Here is a 15,816-nt window from a genome sequence, read left to right as displayed (position 1 = left end):
AAAATATTTTATTCAGGCACCAAAATGCAAGCAAGACCTATTGCAAGGCCTTTGCCAATGCTTGTTTTCTTTGCATTCTGGTAATTGTACTTGAATGTAAATGAGTAAGCTTAGCTGGATGAGCTACTCAGACATGGGACATTTTAGCTTCCCTGGCTCACCAGAAGAAAACCGTAGCACGAATGATGCACTGGAAATGGGAATGATACTCAGTCTTATGTCTGTAGAACGATGCTGCGCTCATCCTCTCTGTGACGTCATGCATTTCAAAGGCGGCGAATAATCACACATGCAGTGTATTTTAAGTACACTATCTCATAGTTGCAAAGCCACTGAAGCATTATCAACAGGTTTCAAAGACGATAGTATATACATATAAATAATATTTTTTTTTTAAGTGACTTCGATTAGTGACATCATAAAACAAAGATGGAATACGGTGCTTTTAATTTGGATTCTATTTTTTTTTTACCTGTTATCAGCTGGAGAATCAAAGTCATTGTCAGAAGAGTACGCATCCTGCCTGGCCCCGCTCTCCGTCCTTTCGTGTAGTTGCTGTTCCCTTTTCTTCTAGTCTAGTGCCTTTCCAGACTGATGGTTTGAGGAAGTCGTTTGTATTTTTTTAAAGTCACACGCCCCTCCTCTCTTTCGTAATGAAGTGGATTCACATGACTGCGTTGAGGGTAAATGGCTGATATTTCAATGTGTTTATTTCTGGCGGTGTAAGACTATCCTCTGTAGTGAGGTAATAGAAATTTTCAGGTAGCTAATGTGTCCCCCACTCGCACTCTATCCATGCACCCATGTTCCTTGTATGTTGTGTAACTTCTTTCCCGTACATGCTAGAAAGACGCGTATGCTTTTGCGTCCAACCTTAACATGTCAGCTATCCAGTCCTGCAAGAAAATCCCGTTAATTAGGCTTCTAGGCCTATGGTGCCAACGTCTTTACATGGTACACTTTTGAATCTCGCACACGTTTTCTCCATGTTTCCTGGCTCAATCAAGCTAGGCCCTTAAACGAGGCCCCGAGTCTCATCTCTCCTGTCTCTGAAAGCTGTATGCATCCCTGACCCCTGCCTTACTTCCTGCCCAGCGAAGCGGTGCCCGGCTCGGCCTGGCCTGCCTGCCAAAATCGTATTTTGCCTACAGTTATCTGCTCAGCCTCCTCGAAAACACATTCCAGTCTAGTGAAATAGGTAAACATATTCCCGGCTACAGAGCAAAGGGCCCGGCCTTCCTGTCCTCCTTGCAAGTGATTTACTGAACCTGTTACCATGGTAGGCCCATGGCCCCGCGCATTGCACCAAGACACGTATGCACGCACTAGCATTCAGTATTGAACGGCCTCTGTCCGAGAGACCTTTTACTTCAGACACTACATCCTCCAAACATGAGATACCAGATATGCTATAGGTACAGGTTGCCCTGACATCCCAGACACCAGTCTCCTCTACTAGTGCTAAAGTCAAAGCCCCCAGTTCTCCCCAGTTACACGTCATGCTCAGTTGCGCGCGCATATAGGTCATAAGTTTCTGCTGATCCTGCAAACTTTCTCTATGCACCCACCCACATGTGACGTTTCTTGTGACGTTTCTCTGACATGTACAGTGCACGCCCATGTGTACGCCTTTTTACACGCCTCCTGTTACGCACATGTGTTCTTATCTCTCTCTTTTCACCTGTTACGCCTACTGCATTCATTTCAATTATACTGTTTTACTATATATAATGTGTAATGCTAATAAAACGTTGAATGTCCCTTCCTGAACCTTAGTGGTGATGGAACATGATATCCTGCAACTCGAGTCGCATAATTAAAGCCCGTATGACTCAGATACCACGGACTCTGCCTCTCATTTGATTGAGCTGTCCTTTATTGATAATTAATTGTATGGAAAAATGATACGGTAAAATTATTTACCACATAATCTGGCGCCCGAATAGGGACCCCCCCTTCCCCACTCGCCGGTGATGTTACGCAGGCTTTGACCCCTTCTACAGCCGCGACGGAAACCGTGCACGCCTGCGGGTTTTCCTGCTATCTCCCTCGGGCCCACGGAGGAGACGGAGACTGCGGTCCGGCATCCAGACGAGGCGGTGAGGAATGCGGAGGATCCCGACCAGAGCCCCAAGTCGAGAGAGCAAGGTCCGAGGTATCCGGAGGCCCACCTGTTCCGAAGCGCATGCGTGGTAGCGTGATGTGTAGCAGCCAGACGTCGTAGCAGTCCAGTCCAGTCCAGTCCAGTTTCCGAGGCCTTCAGTTTCTTGCTTCCCGGTGAGTACCGTTGTTGGGAACGCATCTAGACGGGTTCATTAATTTGTGCCCGGTCAAGACAGGTCTGGGTACACAGACCTGGTCCAGACGTGTTCACTTAGGTGAATACGGTCCGACGTGTCTCTTTATGGGACCGGTATTGTCTGTACTGTTTTAGCAGTACATCTAGTTATCCAGTATTCTAGTGTCGTATCTCGAGATTTTCAAAATTTGTGTTTTCTATGTACCAGGTAATCTCAGTCTGACATGTTTCAATGTGTTTTAATGTCGTGGTATGAATGATTGTTTGCTATTCATTACTGTGTTTACTGTGCTCACGTTCAAATCAGTTCGAAAATGCCATTGTTCTCGAAATTACGTCAGATAGGAACTAGGAAAGGGATACTCGAAGAAGCAGTTCCCGTCCCGCCTAGGGACACTCCAGGATATTTTATGTACCATAAGCACGGCTTAGATGCCGTACTGTATCTAGATTTGTGGGTAGATTACACTAGGGATCTGGAAGAGAAGTATAGATGGCCTGTCTCAGGGACATGGGATGCTGAGTGCATCATGAGAGTAGAAGAAGCATTGTGGAAAAAGAAAGCTAGACAATCCCAGAAAGATGCCATAGAATTGTGGCGTAAAGAATCGCATAGAAGAACAGAGAAAGCAATCAGAAAAGCAGAGAAAGGTAGAGAAGAATCCGAATAAAAGCCAGAGAATATGAGTTACCAGAAGAAGGAGAACAAGTCAGATTAGAACAATTAGACCGTCAAAGAAACGCACTCATTACAGGCATGTATCCGGTTCTTGCCGAGGGCCTGCCCAAGGCGACCCCAGAAGTACCCCGTAACTTGCCACCACCATTGGTCCCGACTAAACTTCGTCACAAACAGACCGCAGCAGACATTTTCCTTTCTTCCTATTTAGATGATGTAGCTCCAGCATATACCAATGTACGCGTACCACCAACTAATAATGCACAGCAACCTCTCCCGCCTGTTCAAAACGTACAGCAACCTACTCAGCCCGTCCAGTCTGCTCAAGACGCGTTACCCCCACCCGCTCAAGACTCGACTTCTCCATCCGTTGTCACTTCCCATCCTGTCACCACTGTCCCGGTCACAACTATTCCTGTTACTACTACTACTACTGCTGTTCTTCCTACTACCAGTCCTCACAATCCTTTCGCTATACCGACAACTCAGGGTCTGCTTACATTACCTGCACCTGTTTTTCAAACTATGACGCCAGCAGTATCAACACATCTAGTTGATAGTTACGCTTCCGCTTCAGGAGGCGCTGTAGGGGGTCAACCTGTCCCTGTCACCCCGCCTCAAGTAAGAAGAATGACATACAGAGAAGCAGCATTACAACGCACACCGAAAGCTGCGACTTTCGCATCCTTAAGACCGTACATTACAGATTGCAGATATGACCCAGTACCAGGTGAAGGCGAAATGATGTTAATTTCGTTACGTTTACGTCGTGTTGCAAATTATTTGATGCTTTTACCAGAAATGACAAACCATCTAGACAATATATACCATTTTATTAGAACGGGGGAGAGACCAGAATGCATTCGCGAGGCCATGGCACATCACAAGGCTGAGACACAAAGAATGATCTTACGGTTTTTGATAAATTGTTTGATAAGGGAACGAGATCGGCCAGGTGCTATCAAAGAAGAGATGGACGTACTGATGAATTGGAGTAATAATATAGCAGATTGTAAACATGATAAACAAAATTGCGTAGAAGCCATGTACAGGAAGATCCGTAAAGAAATTGTAATAATACACGAAAAAGCAAATGCGGCTAGGGAGGCCGAGACAGACAAGAATGAATCCTCAGAGGAGGAAGAAATAGATAATCCAGTAGAAGACGCAGACAGAATAGCGTACGTAGATAAAGCGAGGCTTCCTAAACAGTATTCTTTTGACAGACCTTTTGACAGACCCATCCGTCTAGAAAACAAGAAAAGTTTCCTTTCTCCCATACCAGAACAATGTTCTCTTGAACATGTATTCCAAGACACTGATAAAATACTGAAAGAAAGAATAGGTTACCATGAACTTAGTACAATGCGTGATCAGGAACTAGCACGGTCAGCAGTCCAATGGGCTGGAAATGAAAGCATATATTAAGATGATTCAGTAGCGCAAACATTTTTGAGTCTTACCCCAGACGAACAGCGACTAGCTGGTATGTACATGATCCAACATCTCATTACACTATATGAAAGTCAGCATTCTGATCCAGGTCCACTATATAATATATTGGAAGAATTACTCCTAAAAAGATGGAGAGGCCTAGGTACCGATTTAATTAATACCATTCTAGAACAACGTCACAAATACAGAACTTTCCTGACTCCACATTTTGTTTCTGTTCCACCCCCAGTAAGAGAACCATTTTACATAGACAGACAGAATCCCTTACGAGAAGTTCATCCCGTCCTGACCCCAGGGGGTGAGCTCCAACGAGTATTCGTATACACTCCTTTGACCAAAATGGAATTATTGGAAATGAAGAAAATAGTGCCCAGTCATGATAAAGATCCGGCAGGTTTTCACTGTGAATTAAAAGACATGTTACTCATGGGAGACTATACGTATCCCGACATCCTTAAAATGTTAAAAGTATTGTTGCCGGCTGGTATTTACGAAAAACTGAAAGAGAAAGAATGGGAGGTGGGAGATAAAAAGATTATATGGACAGAATTAGAAGACGAAGACAACAGACGAGTCCCAGGCACAGGTCTTGGGGTCAAAACCAAAGCATTACCAGGATTATTAGTACAAATCTTGCCTAGATTATTGACAGTTAAAAAGGAAGACTGGGATGCAATCTCAGCCTGCAAACAGAAACAAGACGAAGACACTAGTGATTTTTATTCTAGATTCGAGAAATGTTTCATTATTAATAGTGGCCTGAAAACAAGTAGCGAATCATATCCACATCTTTTTGTGACCAAATTAGTCGAGAATTCCTTACCCCAGGTTAAAAACAGAGTATTGAAAGTCGAAAGCACATGGCAAGCAAATACGCCTTCCCAAATGTTACAAATGTTACAGTATCACCAGAACCGAATTAGAGAGGAACACGATCATGAACAGAGACGTATGAAAGATACGAAAATGAAAGTACTAGTTGCCCAGTCCGTCCCAGCAGATGGTCAGAAGAGGGGTAACACACAGACTAGTCATTCTGCAGCTCCTGTTAAAGGGAATTGCAATTATTGTAAACAGCCAGGTCACTTCATAAATGAATGTGCCGTTCCAAAATACAATATTGCTACAGGCAAAACGAAAGAAAGACCGCGTCCGCCTAGACCAGAACACGTTCCACAGAATATTCCACAGAATACGCAACCTCCCCAGAATGTACAACAACAGACAGTAGCTGTACCCCAGCCCCAACCCATTGCCGCAACGCAAGATGTCACACAGCAAATGTACCAGTATGCACAGTCCGATTACCCCGATTATCAGCAGTATACATGAAACAGCCTAGAGAGGGAGGTTGGCTTGCCCCTTATCGAGGTTCCTGTAGATCAAGATGGTCCCTATGTACATAGTCAGGTATTAGGGAAAGACAGAAAGTTTTTGATTGACACAGGGGCGAGCAGAACTACCATTAGTCATGACGAGGTTCCAGGGGCACCCCTCTCAGGCTCACAGAATGTTTCCCTTGGATTTTCAGGAAAGCCTATTGTTAACGAAGTATCAAAGTCAGTTCCCCTTGCAGTTGGTCCATTGTCCCGTACTACAGATCTGTTACTTACGAAATCATGTCCCGAAAATGTGCTTGGTATTAAAACGTTGAAAGCTCTAGGAGCAGTAATATGTTGTTCTCCGGAAGGAGTGAGATTGTTTTTACGTGACTTTAAGGGTCATTATGTGTTGAGAGATTTTGATCCAAGATTGAGAAATGTTCCACAGCATTTATGGGCGCAAGGTCCAACTGATGTAGGTTGTATGCACATTACTCCCTATCGTGTCACTCTCAAGCAAGGTGTTGTACTGCCCCGAATCCGACAATACAAATTGCCCCCGAGGCTGTAGCAGCCTTACTGAAAATTATTGACGAACTCATTGCCCAAGGAGTAGTTGTAGAAATTGACTCCAATGTATGTAATTCTCCAATCATTCCGATTCTTAAACGAACTGACCCAAATGCACCTCCAGTCTACAGATTGGTGATTGACCTTCGAGAACTCAATAAATGTATTATACCACAGTACCCAGTAGTCCCAGATATTTCTTCACTATTGACTGCCATTGATTCTGAAGCTGCGTTCTTCACTGTAATTGATCTCAAGAACGCCTTCTTTAGTGTCCCCATTCATCCCGAAAGCCAGTACCTTTTCGGGTTCTGTTTAAATGGCCGAAGCTTCAAATTTGCGCGTGCACCTCAAGGGTTCACGGAAAGTCCTAGTATTTACAGTCAAGCACTGAAACGACAACTAGACAGTATTCACATGCCTACTGACACTGCTCTACTGCAATATGTTGATGACTTGTTAATTACGGCACGGACCGAACGTGACTGCGAACGGGCGTCACTGACAGTCTTGTATTTTCTGGCCGAAAAGGGGCATAAAGTGTCCCCTTCGAAGCTACAATTCTGTGCCCAGCAAGTGGTATACCTTGGACACTTGCTGTCCAAGAGGGGTAGACAGTTGACACCAGATCGTATCCAGTTAATTGCACATCTGCCACAACCCAAGACACAAAAGGAAGTACGGGCCTTCATTGGCCTCACTTCTTACTGCAGACAATGGATTCCTCAGTATGCATATCTAGCCAAACCACTCATACAGTTGACAACACAGGAGGCAGCGACTTCGACTGTCCTCCCTTGGACTCAGGAACATACACAAGCTTTTAATGACTTAAAGAAAGCTTTATGTCAAGCACCTGTTTTAGCGACACGAGCACCTGTTTTAGCGTTACAGCAAACCTTTTACACTTTTTGTCACAGAACGCGATGGCACAGCATTATCTGTTCTCACACAAGATCAAGCAGGACACCACAAGCCTTGTGCTTATTTTTCTAGTACATTGGATCCAGTAGCCCAGGCTCTGCCTGCGTGCCTAAAATCAGTTGCAGCAACAGCTCTAGCTATCAGACAAAGCGATTCAATAGTGTTAGGACATCCCTTGACAGTACAGGTTCCACACTCCGTGGAAGTTCTTCTGAACCGAACCCAGACTCAACACTTGACCATAGCACGACTGACAGGTTATGAACTGACACTGTTCCAGCCGCACATAGAAATCAGACGTTGCAACATACTCAACCCTGCCACATTGTTACCCTCGAGTACAATTGATCCAGCACCACATGACTGTGTAGAAGTCATTAATACAGTGACAAAGCCCCGACAAGACTTGACAGATATTGCATTATCCGACCCAGACCTGACACTTTACGTGGATGGTTCATGTATGAGAACAAGCACAGGAGAGTTAGTGGCCGCATATGCAGTGACCACTGAAACCGAAGTCATAGAAACACATCGTATTGACACATTATCTGCTCAAGCAGCAGAGCTCATCGCTCTGACCCAAGCTTGTATACTAGCCAAGAACAAGAAAGTAAACATATACACAGATTCACAGTACGCATTCGGAGTCGTCCACGACTTCGGTGTTCTTTGGGAAGAGAGAGGTTTTTTAACTTCTCACGGTGCCAAGATTCAACACGGTCCCCTCATTCAAGCCCTGTTAGAAGCAATACACTTGCCTACAGCCATAGCCATTATGAAGTGCAAAGCACATACTAAAGTCACCGACACTATTTCCCAGGGTAACGACCTGGCAGATCGAACAGCCAAACTCACAGCTCAAACAGACATACCGACTGACATGCCAAAGACTGAAGTAACTTCACTGACACATTGCCTGACAGTTAAGGATCCCACACTAGAAGTACTCGACATACAGACACATGCAACCCCAGATGAAATCAAGAAATGGACTGAACAAGGAGGGATCCAGACAGATCAGGGATGGATGACGAAGGGAAGAGCCACATGGTTCCTCCCCGACTCTATGGTTCAAGTTATCATTAATACAGCACATAGTCCAGCACACTTAGGAGAGAAAGCTATGTTAGACAGTTTACAGAATCTTTGGTTCAATAAGCATTTACGAGCAGCAGCGAAACAGAAAGTGCGTACTTGCATGATCTGTTGTCAGTTCAATCCAGGCAAAGGTATTCCCGTGGAACAAGGTGGATTTCATCCTCCTGACCATCCTTTTGAAGTCCTCCAGATGGATTATATCCAGATGGACAGATGCCGAGGATTCAAGTATGTCCTCGTAGTCGTATGTGCTCTTTCCCGATGGACAGAAGCATATCCAGTCCCCGATTACACTGCTGTAACCACTGCCAAACAAGTGGTCCGTGAATTTTTCCCGCGATATGGTTTGCCCCGTGTCGTGTACTCTGACAATGGACAGCCATTCTCGTCCGAGCTTATGAAACAGGTATCACTCCTGTTAGGTTACCAGTGGAAGTTCCACTGCGTACGACACCCTGAAGCAGCCGGTCTCGTTGAGAGACATAATCAAACCCTGAAAACACGCCTAGCAAAAGTCTGTGCAGAAAAAGGTGTAGATTGGATAGTAGCACTGCCAGTTGCACTCTTTTACATGCGAATGGTAGCTCATTCTAGAACAGGATTGTCCCCGTATGAGATTATTTTTGGTCGTCCCCCGAATATGTGGGGTACGCCTATGCCCCAAAAGATCACTGATGTTGAAAGTAATATGCTGACAGATTACTTGGCTTCCTTGATGTCTGCACTACAATCTTGTCGTTCACAGGTCGCGGCTGCCTTCCCAGACAACACCCAAGTAAAACCGCATGAAGTCGTTCCAGGAGAATACGTGTATGTGAGAAATTTCGACAGGACAAGTCCGCTGGAACCCAGATGGAAGCAGCCAAAGCTGGTGTTGATGACAACGAGGACCGCCGTAAAGCTAGAAGGTCGCAAGGGATGGCTACACTCCAATCATATTAAGAAATTTCACGGACTGTGTCCAGAGACTTCGATTAAGGACTGCCCCCTTTCAGACACTGACTCTAAACTCCCCCTGCTAGAGAAAACTCCTCAACAGGAGTATCGTTCCAAATTGAGGTCTAGTAAGTCAGACAGCGTTTAATTGTTTAAGTCCCCCTCGGGTGAAGCGGTTAGACAGGTTTCTGACATGTATAAGATAGACCCAAGTAGTCAGAGAAATAGGCGTAGCGAAAAGAGAAAACAGTATTGTAAAAAGTTGCACAGCCGATGCGTCATCGCATTAATTTTCATGTTTTTTCTGAGTCTTACGATCATATGCATAAGTTTAATGCTACATGTTTTCTTTCCTCTTGATTCTCATGTACATGCTTCCTCTAATGACACTGTAGAGCACACTTTTAGTGACCTGCCTCCCCACGAATTATCTTATCGTCTAGCAATGCGCAACAATACATTCATCCGTATGTTACATCATTCTCACCAGACCAGCAATGCCACCAATTGCTGGGTATGTGGCCGACTCCCTCCCTATCAGAAATACAAGGGAGCTCTGCCCCTCTTTCCTTATCCGTTCACACATAATGGTTCGTGTGGTGCATGGTTTACTTTAATGTCTTCCCTAGATAGTAAGTCCAAGGTTTCCCAAGGCAATTGGATATGGGGGAACCTGAATACAGTTATGAATAAAATATGTTTCCCAGACAAAGAAGGTCTTCCCCAAAGGACAGGGACCGATCTAGAAAATGAAGTGTATGGATTAGGTAATTTTACACTTAACCTCATGATCCTGAATGTGCAGTCTGAGACTAATTCGGACTTGCCGTTTATTACAGTTTTGCCAGTGAAAGGCGAATTATGCGTCAGAAAGAATGGTTCAGTACATCTAGGACACAGTGATTGTAATACTGTGGTCGAATTCAGTGATAAAGGAAAGTCTACTTTCAAAGCTTCCCGCCATTCTTATTTCATATGTGGTCAGACAGCCTATGTACGTCTGCCATTAGATTGGGATGGGACGTGTTATATTGCGTTCCTATTGCCACCTGTTTTCCTAGCCCCGCCTGATTATCATCGAAATCCACACCTTGTACACGTAAGACATAAGAGAGACCTTCCTCCCGTTATTGATTATTCTGAATCAGCATGGGATCAATATAAGGATTATATTAAAGGATACTTCTGGTTCATAGGTCATGTCCAAAATAGTAAGATAATTCGAAGATTGACCAGAACTTTAGAAGCAGTAGTGAATGAAACTACTTCTGCTTTAGGTAACCTGACCGAGGAGCAGTCTGCTATGAGACTTGTTGTTCTTCAAAATCGCCTTGTCCTTGACGTCATCCTGGCCGATAGGGGCGGGGCTTGTAGAGTCATCGGATCCAGTTGTTGTGTGTTTATTCCTAATAACGCGCCATCCGTGTATAAAGCCATAGCAAGGCTCCATAACATAGCTCATCAGATGCACCAGAATCCAGACACTTGGACCTGGTCCGGTTGGCTCTGGAGTGTGATATCCGCCTGGGGATGGAAATTGTTATCATTCCTAGGAATAATATTGGTCATAGTATTCAGTTGTTGTCTCTGTCTGCAATGTGGGCCAGCGATTTGCGGCTTGTGCGCCACAGCTTGTATTCCCCGTCCAAGTACACGTTCCCGTTCCCGAATAAAGAAAGAAGAACAAATGATGCTTTACGAACAGATAGATGGTCTCATGAATATAGATATATCCTAAAGGGTGTAGTAGGGTCCAAGGAGGGAATGAGGTAATAGAAATTTTCAGGTAGCTAATGTGTCCCCCACTCGCACCCTATCCATGCACCCATGTTCCTTGTATGTTGTGTAACTTCTTTCCCGTACATGCTAGAAAGACGCATATGCTTTTGCGTCCAACCTTAACATGTCAGCTATCCAGTCCTGCAAGAAAATCCCGTTAATTAGGCTTCTAGGCCTATGGTGCCAACGTCTTTACATGGTACACTTTTGAATCTCGCACACGTTTTCTCCATGTTTCCTGGCTCAATCAAGCTAGGCCCTTAAACGAGGCCCCGAGTCTCATCTCTCCTGTCTCTGAAAGCTGTATGCATCCCTGACCCCTGCCTTACTTCCTGCCCAGCGAAGCGGTGCCCGGCTCGGCCTGGCCTGCCTGCCAAAATCGTATTTTGCCTACAGTTATCTGCTCAGCCTCCTCGAAAACACATTCCAGTCTAGTGAAATAGGTAAACATATTCGCGGCTACAGAGCAAAGGGCCCGGCCTTCCTGTCCTCCTTGCAAGTGATTTACTGAACCCGTTACCATGGTAGGCCCATGGCCCCGCGCATTGCACCAAGACACGTATGCACGCACTAGCATTCAGTATTGAACGGCCTCTGTCCGAGAGACCTTTTACTTCAGACACTACATCCTCCAAACATGAGATACCAGATATGCTATAGGTACAGGTTGCCCTGACATCCCAGACACCAGTCTCCTCTACTAGTGCTAAAGTCAAAGCCCCCAGTTCTCCCCAGTTACACGTCATGCTCAGTTGCGCGCGCATATAGGTCATAAGTTTCTGCTGATCCTGCAAACTTTCTCTATGCATCCACCCACATGTGACGTTTCTTGTGACGTTTCTCTGACATGTACAGTGCACGCCCATGTGTACGCCTTTTTACACGCCTCCTGTTACGCACATGTGTTCTTATCTCTCTCTTTTCACCTGTTACGCCTACTGCATTCATTTCAATTATACTGTTTTACTATATATAATGTGTAATGCTAATAAAACGTTGAATGTCCCTTCCTGAACCTTAGTGGTGATGGAACATGATATCCTGCAACTCGAGTCGCATAATTAAAGCCCGTATGACTCAGATACCACGGACTCTGCCTCTCATTTGATTGAGCTGTCCTTTATTGATAATTAATTGTATGGAAAAATGATACGGTAAAATTATTTACCACAGTAGCCAGACCCAGAAGTCGTTATCCACACCTGGCACAATAAATCATTGGCAAACGAAGGGTGTACTTATAGCATGACCTCGCTCAGGGCTTTCAGTGGGATGAAAAAACTGGGGGGTCTCTCAAAGGGGCGTGGCTTGAAACAGGTAAGCTACAAATGTGTGCTTAGCATAGTGTGCAGGCCCACTGGTAATTTGCTGATTCTGTCATTGCATCCAGCTATATAAAACAAGTGAGAAATGTCCGTCTGTAACGCAACTGGTGCTCATGGAAAGTGCTCTCATCCCTTCAGGTCAAGATCGCACAATATAAAACTTCCCCCCCCCCCCCAAACAAAATTACACCTACAAAACAAGCCAGGACTATTGGCTTTGCCAATGGTTGTTAGTTGTGTAAGAAAAATAAGCAAACAACTATGGCTTCGTTGTAAAGAATATTGAAAATGCTTCAGTTCTGAAATTATGAAACTGTGAAAGAACTATAAGGAGTTTCTTTGAAGTTACGTCAAAGGCAGTGAAGGGTGGCACTGTTGCAGAGTTAAGATTTTTTTAAATCTGAGGGTGAGGGCAAAAGTGGAGAGAGCTCAATAAGAACCCGTCGCAGCACCTGCTCTTTAGAACTGCAATTGCTAATCACTGGCAGGACCCGGCCCACTTAAAGCCCTGACCTCACTGTAATGCACTCCATGCCTCTCGGTTCTACGTCCAGGGTCCAGTAGAAATCGACAGAAGCCACGAGAAAGATTTAAAATCAACCCTAGAATGCACCAAGTGAGGTCGGATACTGAGCAAGCCCAAACGGAATGGAGTTAGATACTGTGCTTTAAATGGGCCGGTACTCACCGGTACTGAGTACCGGCACTTCTACATTTTCGGCGCTTGAGTACCGGTACTCATGGGGTTGTAAACCAAGCTCAGTGAAATTAGCATTTACAAAAAAGGGCAACATAGCTGAGAAAGAGTGGATCCGTTTTCGTGAAACACTCTGATGGAGCGCTAATCTCCCCTTGCAATGTACTAATTGAGCGGCCTTCAGAAGGCATTTATTCAGAGCTGGCTTCCTGCTGGCATAGCAGAGTACAGCAGCACTTGTTTGCAACCAGAATGAGGAGGAAGGTGGCAATAGTGATGCTGTAGCACAGCACGTGGGATCCAGGTTTAGTAATGAGGCAACAAACAATGTAAGCATTTCTAAAATACATGTACTGAATGCCCTGTCTGCCTGCATGAATGCTTAAATGGGTGCCCCTGGCCGGATCCCTTTGCGCTGCCCATAGCTCCGCCCCCTAGTCCACATATCAATTTGGTGAGTACCTGCACTTACTTCCTCCCATTTAAAGCACTGGTTAGATAGCCTTAACTTCTTGGACACTTTTTTTGTTCCCATAACTTTTGATTCATTTTCGCAAGATGAGAAACATCATATCATAACAATAAATCAGTGCGTACACAATTTTACAATATTACGATTAGATTGTGTAGTAAAATCAGTCCCCAACGTCCCCACCCACTGGTGCTACTCATACATGCCTGGTTCCAAAGTGTACGTTTGGGTGCTCTTCAAAGTAAGGAGCAAGTGTCAAATTAGTTACATCTCTTGAATTGGCAATAGCATTTCAATGTCTTCTGTCTAGTGATATAGCCTAGGCCTAGCCTCCTCAGGCGGTCTCTTAACCTCCGGTCAGTCTGGAGGAAGGTGGAGTGGGATCAGGACTAACCCTGTGATCCTCCGCTGGGTCATGGGTCACTACCCTCTTAGTGCCCACACCGTCATCCGCTCCCCCCTGCATTTTATACACTTGCCCATATACAGATTACACAGGACACATTGTTATGGTAAAGAACTGCTGCAGGTTTATTTTCATACAACAGAAAGTATGACGTTTTAGTGGGTTAACTTACGGGCGATCCAGGGCAGGCAGCCCCTTGCTGCCCCGCCCACCTTAAGAGCCAGCCGGGGGCAGCCGGGAGGGCAGTCGACCGGCAAAGAGGACGCATGCTGGGCTGCAGGGGCCTAAGTACCGGGCCCGCCCCCAACGCGCCCTCCCCCGGATGCACGTCACTGGTGCACCCGGCCGGGGGAGGGGCAGGTGAACTGCCCGAGCCTCCCCCTCTATGAGGACTGATGGAGGGGGGGGCTCCAACTAATGGGACTAAGGGAGCTGCCCTGCTGATGTCCCCCTGTGGGGGACGCGGGCAGCGGCATTCCTACCGCTACCGTATTCATATTTACATCAGTCCACGCCCGTAATTAATTCAGTCAACATCAGTGCCCATGCCACCACGCCATCTTCCAATTGCTCATCCGTCCGCCCATGTTTCATCCTGATTTCTTCTGCCACTGCCCCCACTCAGACATATCGCGGAGCCAGTCCACATAACAGGGGTGCCAAAGTACTCATCCACTTTATGGCAATGCGCCTCTTTGCAAGCAATAGGGCTAGTGAAATACATTTGTGGCTACAGGGGCGGCCTTAGGCATGTGCAAGCTGTGCACCTGCAGAGGGCCACCAAACCTCAGGGGCCACCACGCCAATATATATCCTTAATATAATAATCCTCTGAGGATGGATACATATTTGCGTGGTGGGCCCCTGGCAGGGATTTGGCGGCCTACGGCTCTGTTTCACTTTCAAACACCCTGACCCCCCCAATCTTCACTGGCCTCCGCACTCTGCCCTGCCCGGACCCCCTCTTCCGGGGCCCCCTACCTACACTCCCTGCCCAGGGCCGCCATGAGCCTAGAGCCGCCCCTGGTGGCTAAGCTTCTTTCTCGTTGGCATTGGAATCAGACCCAACAAAATAACACGCAGCGTAAGTGGTACCACCATACCAGCAGCCTTGTTTATGTTCTCAGTCTGCTTCCCCCTGAAGTGTGTTATCGCTGAGCAATGACACACGACATGTATGAAATCCGCTGCGGAAGTCCTGCAGCGACCACACTGATCTGGCCAGGAGTCCTGGGTGATAGATACGCTTGATGGGAATCATTATATATGGTATCAGTTTGAAACGCGCATTGGAGCTCACCGTCCCTACCCCTGCATGGATCTTGTGCAGGTCTCAGGTGGATAGGATTTCCTCAAGGGCGCCCTCCAATTTTGTGTGTGATGTGGGGGCTATCTTTGGCAAGTCTTCCCGTCACACACGGTATAGGTGTGAGATTAGCTTACAGCATTCCCTCGGTGAAAGGAGTGTTGTCAGTGACTTAGAGGGTGATAATGTCATGATTTATCCTGCCACCATGAAGCGCCTGCATGAACAGTGTGTTCAGAAATGCAATATGCATCTATATCGTTTCTTTAACTACATGTCCCACAATGCCTAGCGACTGGGAGGAGTTGGGCAGTTATTTAGGTGGCCATTTCCGGGCCGCAACTTGTACGTGATTTTTAATCCCGAACCGGAGACTGGGTTCTGGAACTTGTTTTGGAGATTCCTGTTCTCGTGCAGCGGCTGCTGAGCGTTCGTGCTTCTTGCTGGAGGTTCGTGCCTCGGAAGGGACACAAAAGGATTTGTTGCCTTTTGGGAACCATTTGTTGGCGTTCAGGCGGCTGCCGTGCGCAATTTTGAACTCGCCC

At 46.0% G+C, this 15,816-nt stretch overlaps 1 protein-coding gene across 2 annotated transcripts in view; it reads right to left on the bottom strand.

The window, feature by feature from the left end:
* Window positions 1-15,816, bottom strand: part of LOC147677730 (uncharacterized) — a 218,773-nt gene that overhangs the window by 184,718 nt on the left and 18,239 nt on the right. The window contains exon 1 of one of the 2 annotated variants that reach the window (XM_086945368.1): window positions 473-600. The exons of the other annotated variant lie outside the window; for it this stretch is intronic. Coding sequence (XP_086801494.1) covers window positions 473-518 — 46 coding nt within the window. The 5' untranslated portion in view covers window positions 519-600. Of the gene's footprint in view, window positions 1-472; window positions 601-15,816 lie in introns of those variants that run through there. 2 annotated transcript variants of the gene reach the window in all.

This window comes from Lissotriton vulgaris, chromosome 12 (genome assembly GCF_964263255.1).
Source record: "Lissotriton vulgaris chromosome 12, aLisVul1.2, whole genome shotgun sequence".
NCBI lineage: Eukaryota > Metazoa > Chordata > Amphibia > Caudata > Salamandridae > Lissotriton > Lissotriton vulgaris.
The sequence above is the reverse complement of the archived record's forward strand: the minus strand, read 5'-3'. Positions and strand labels throughout refer to the sequence as shown.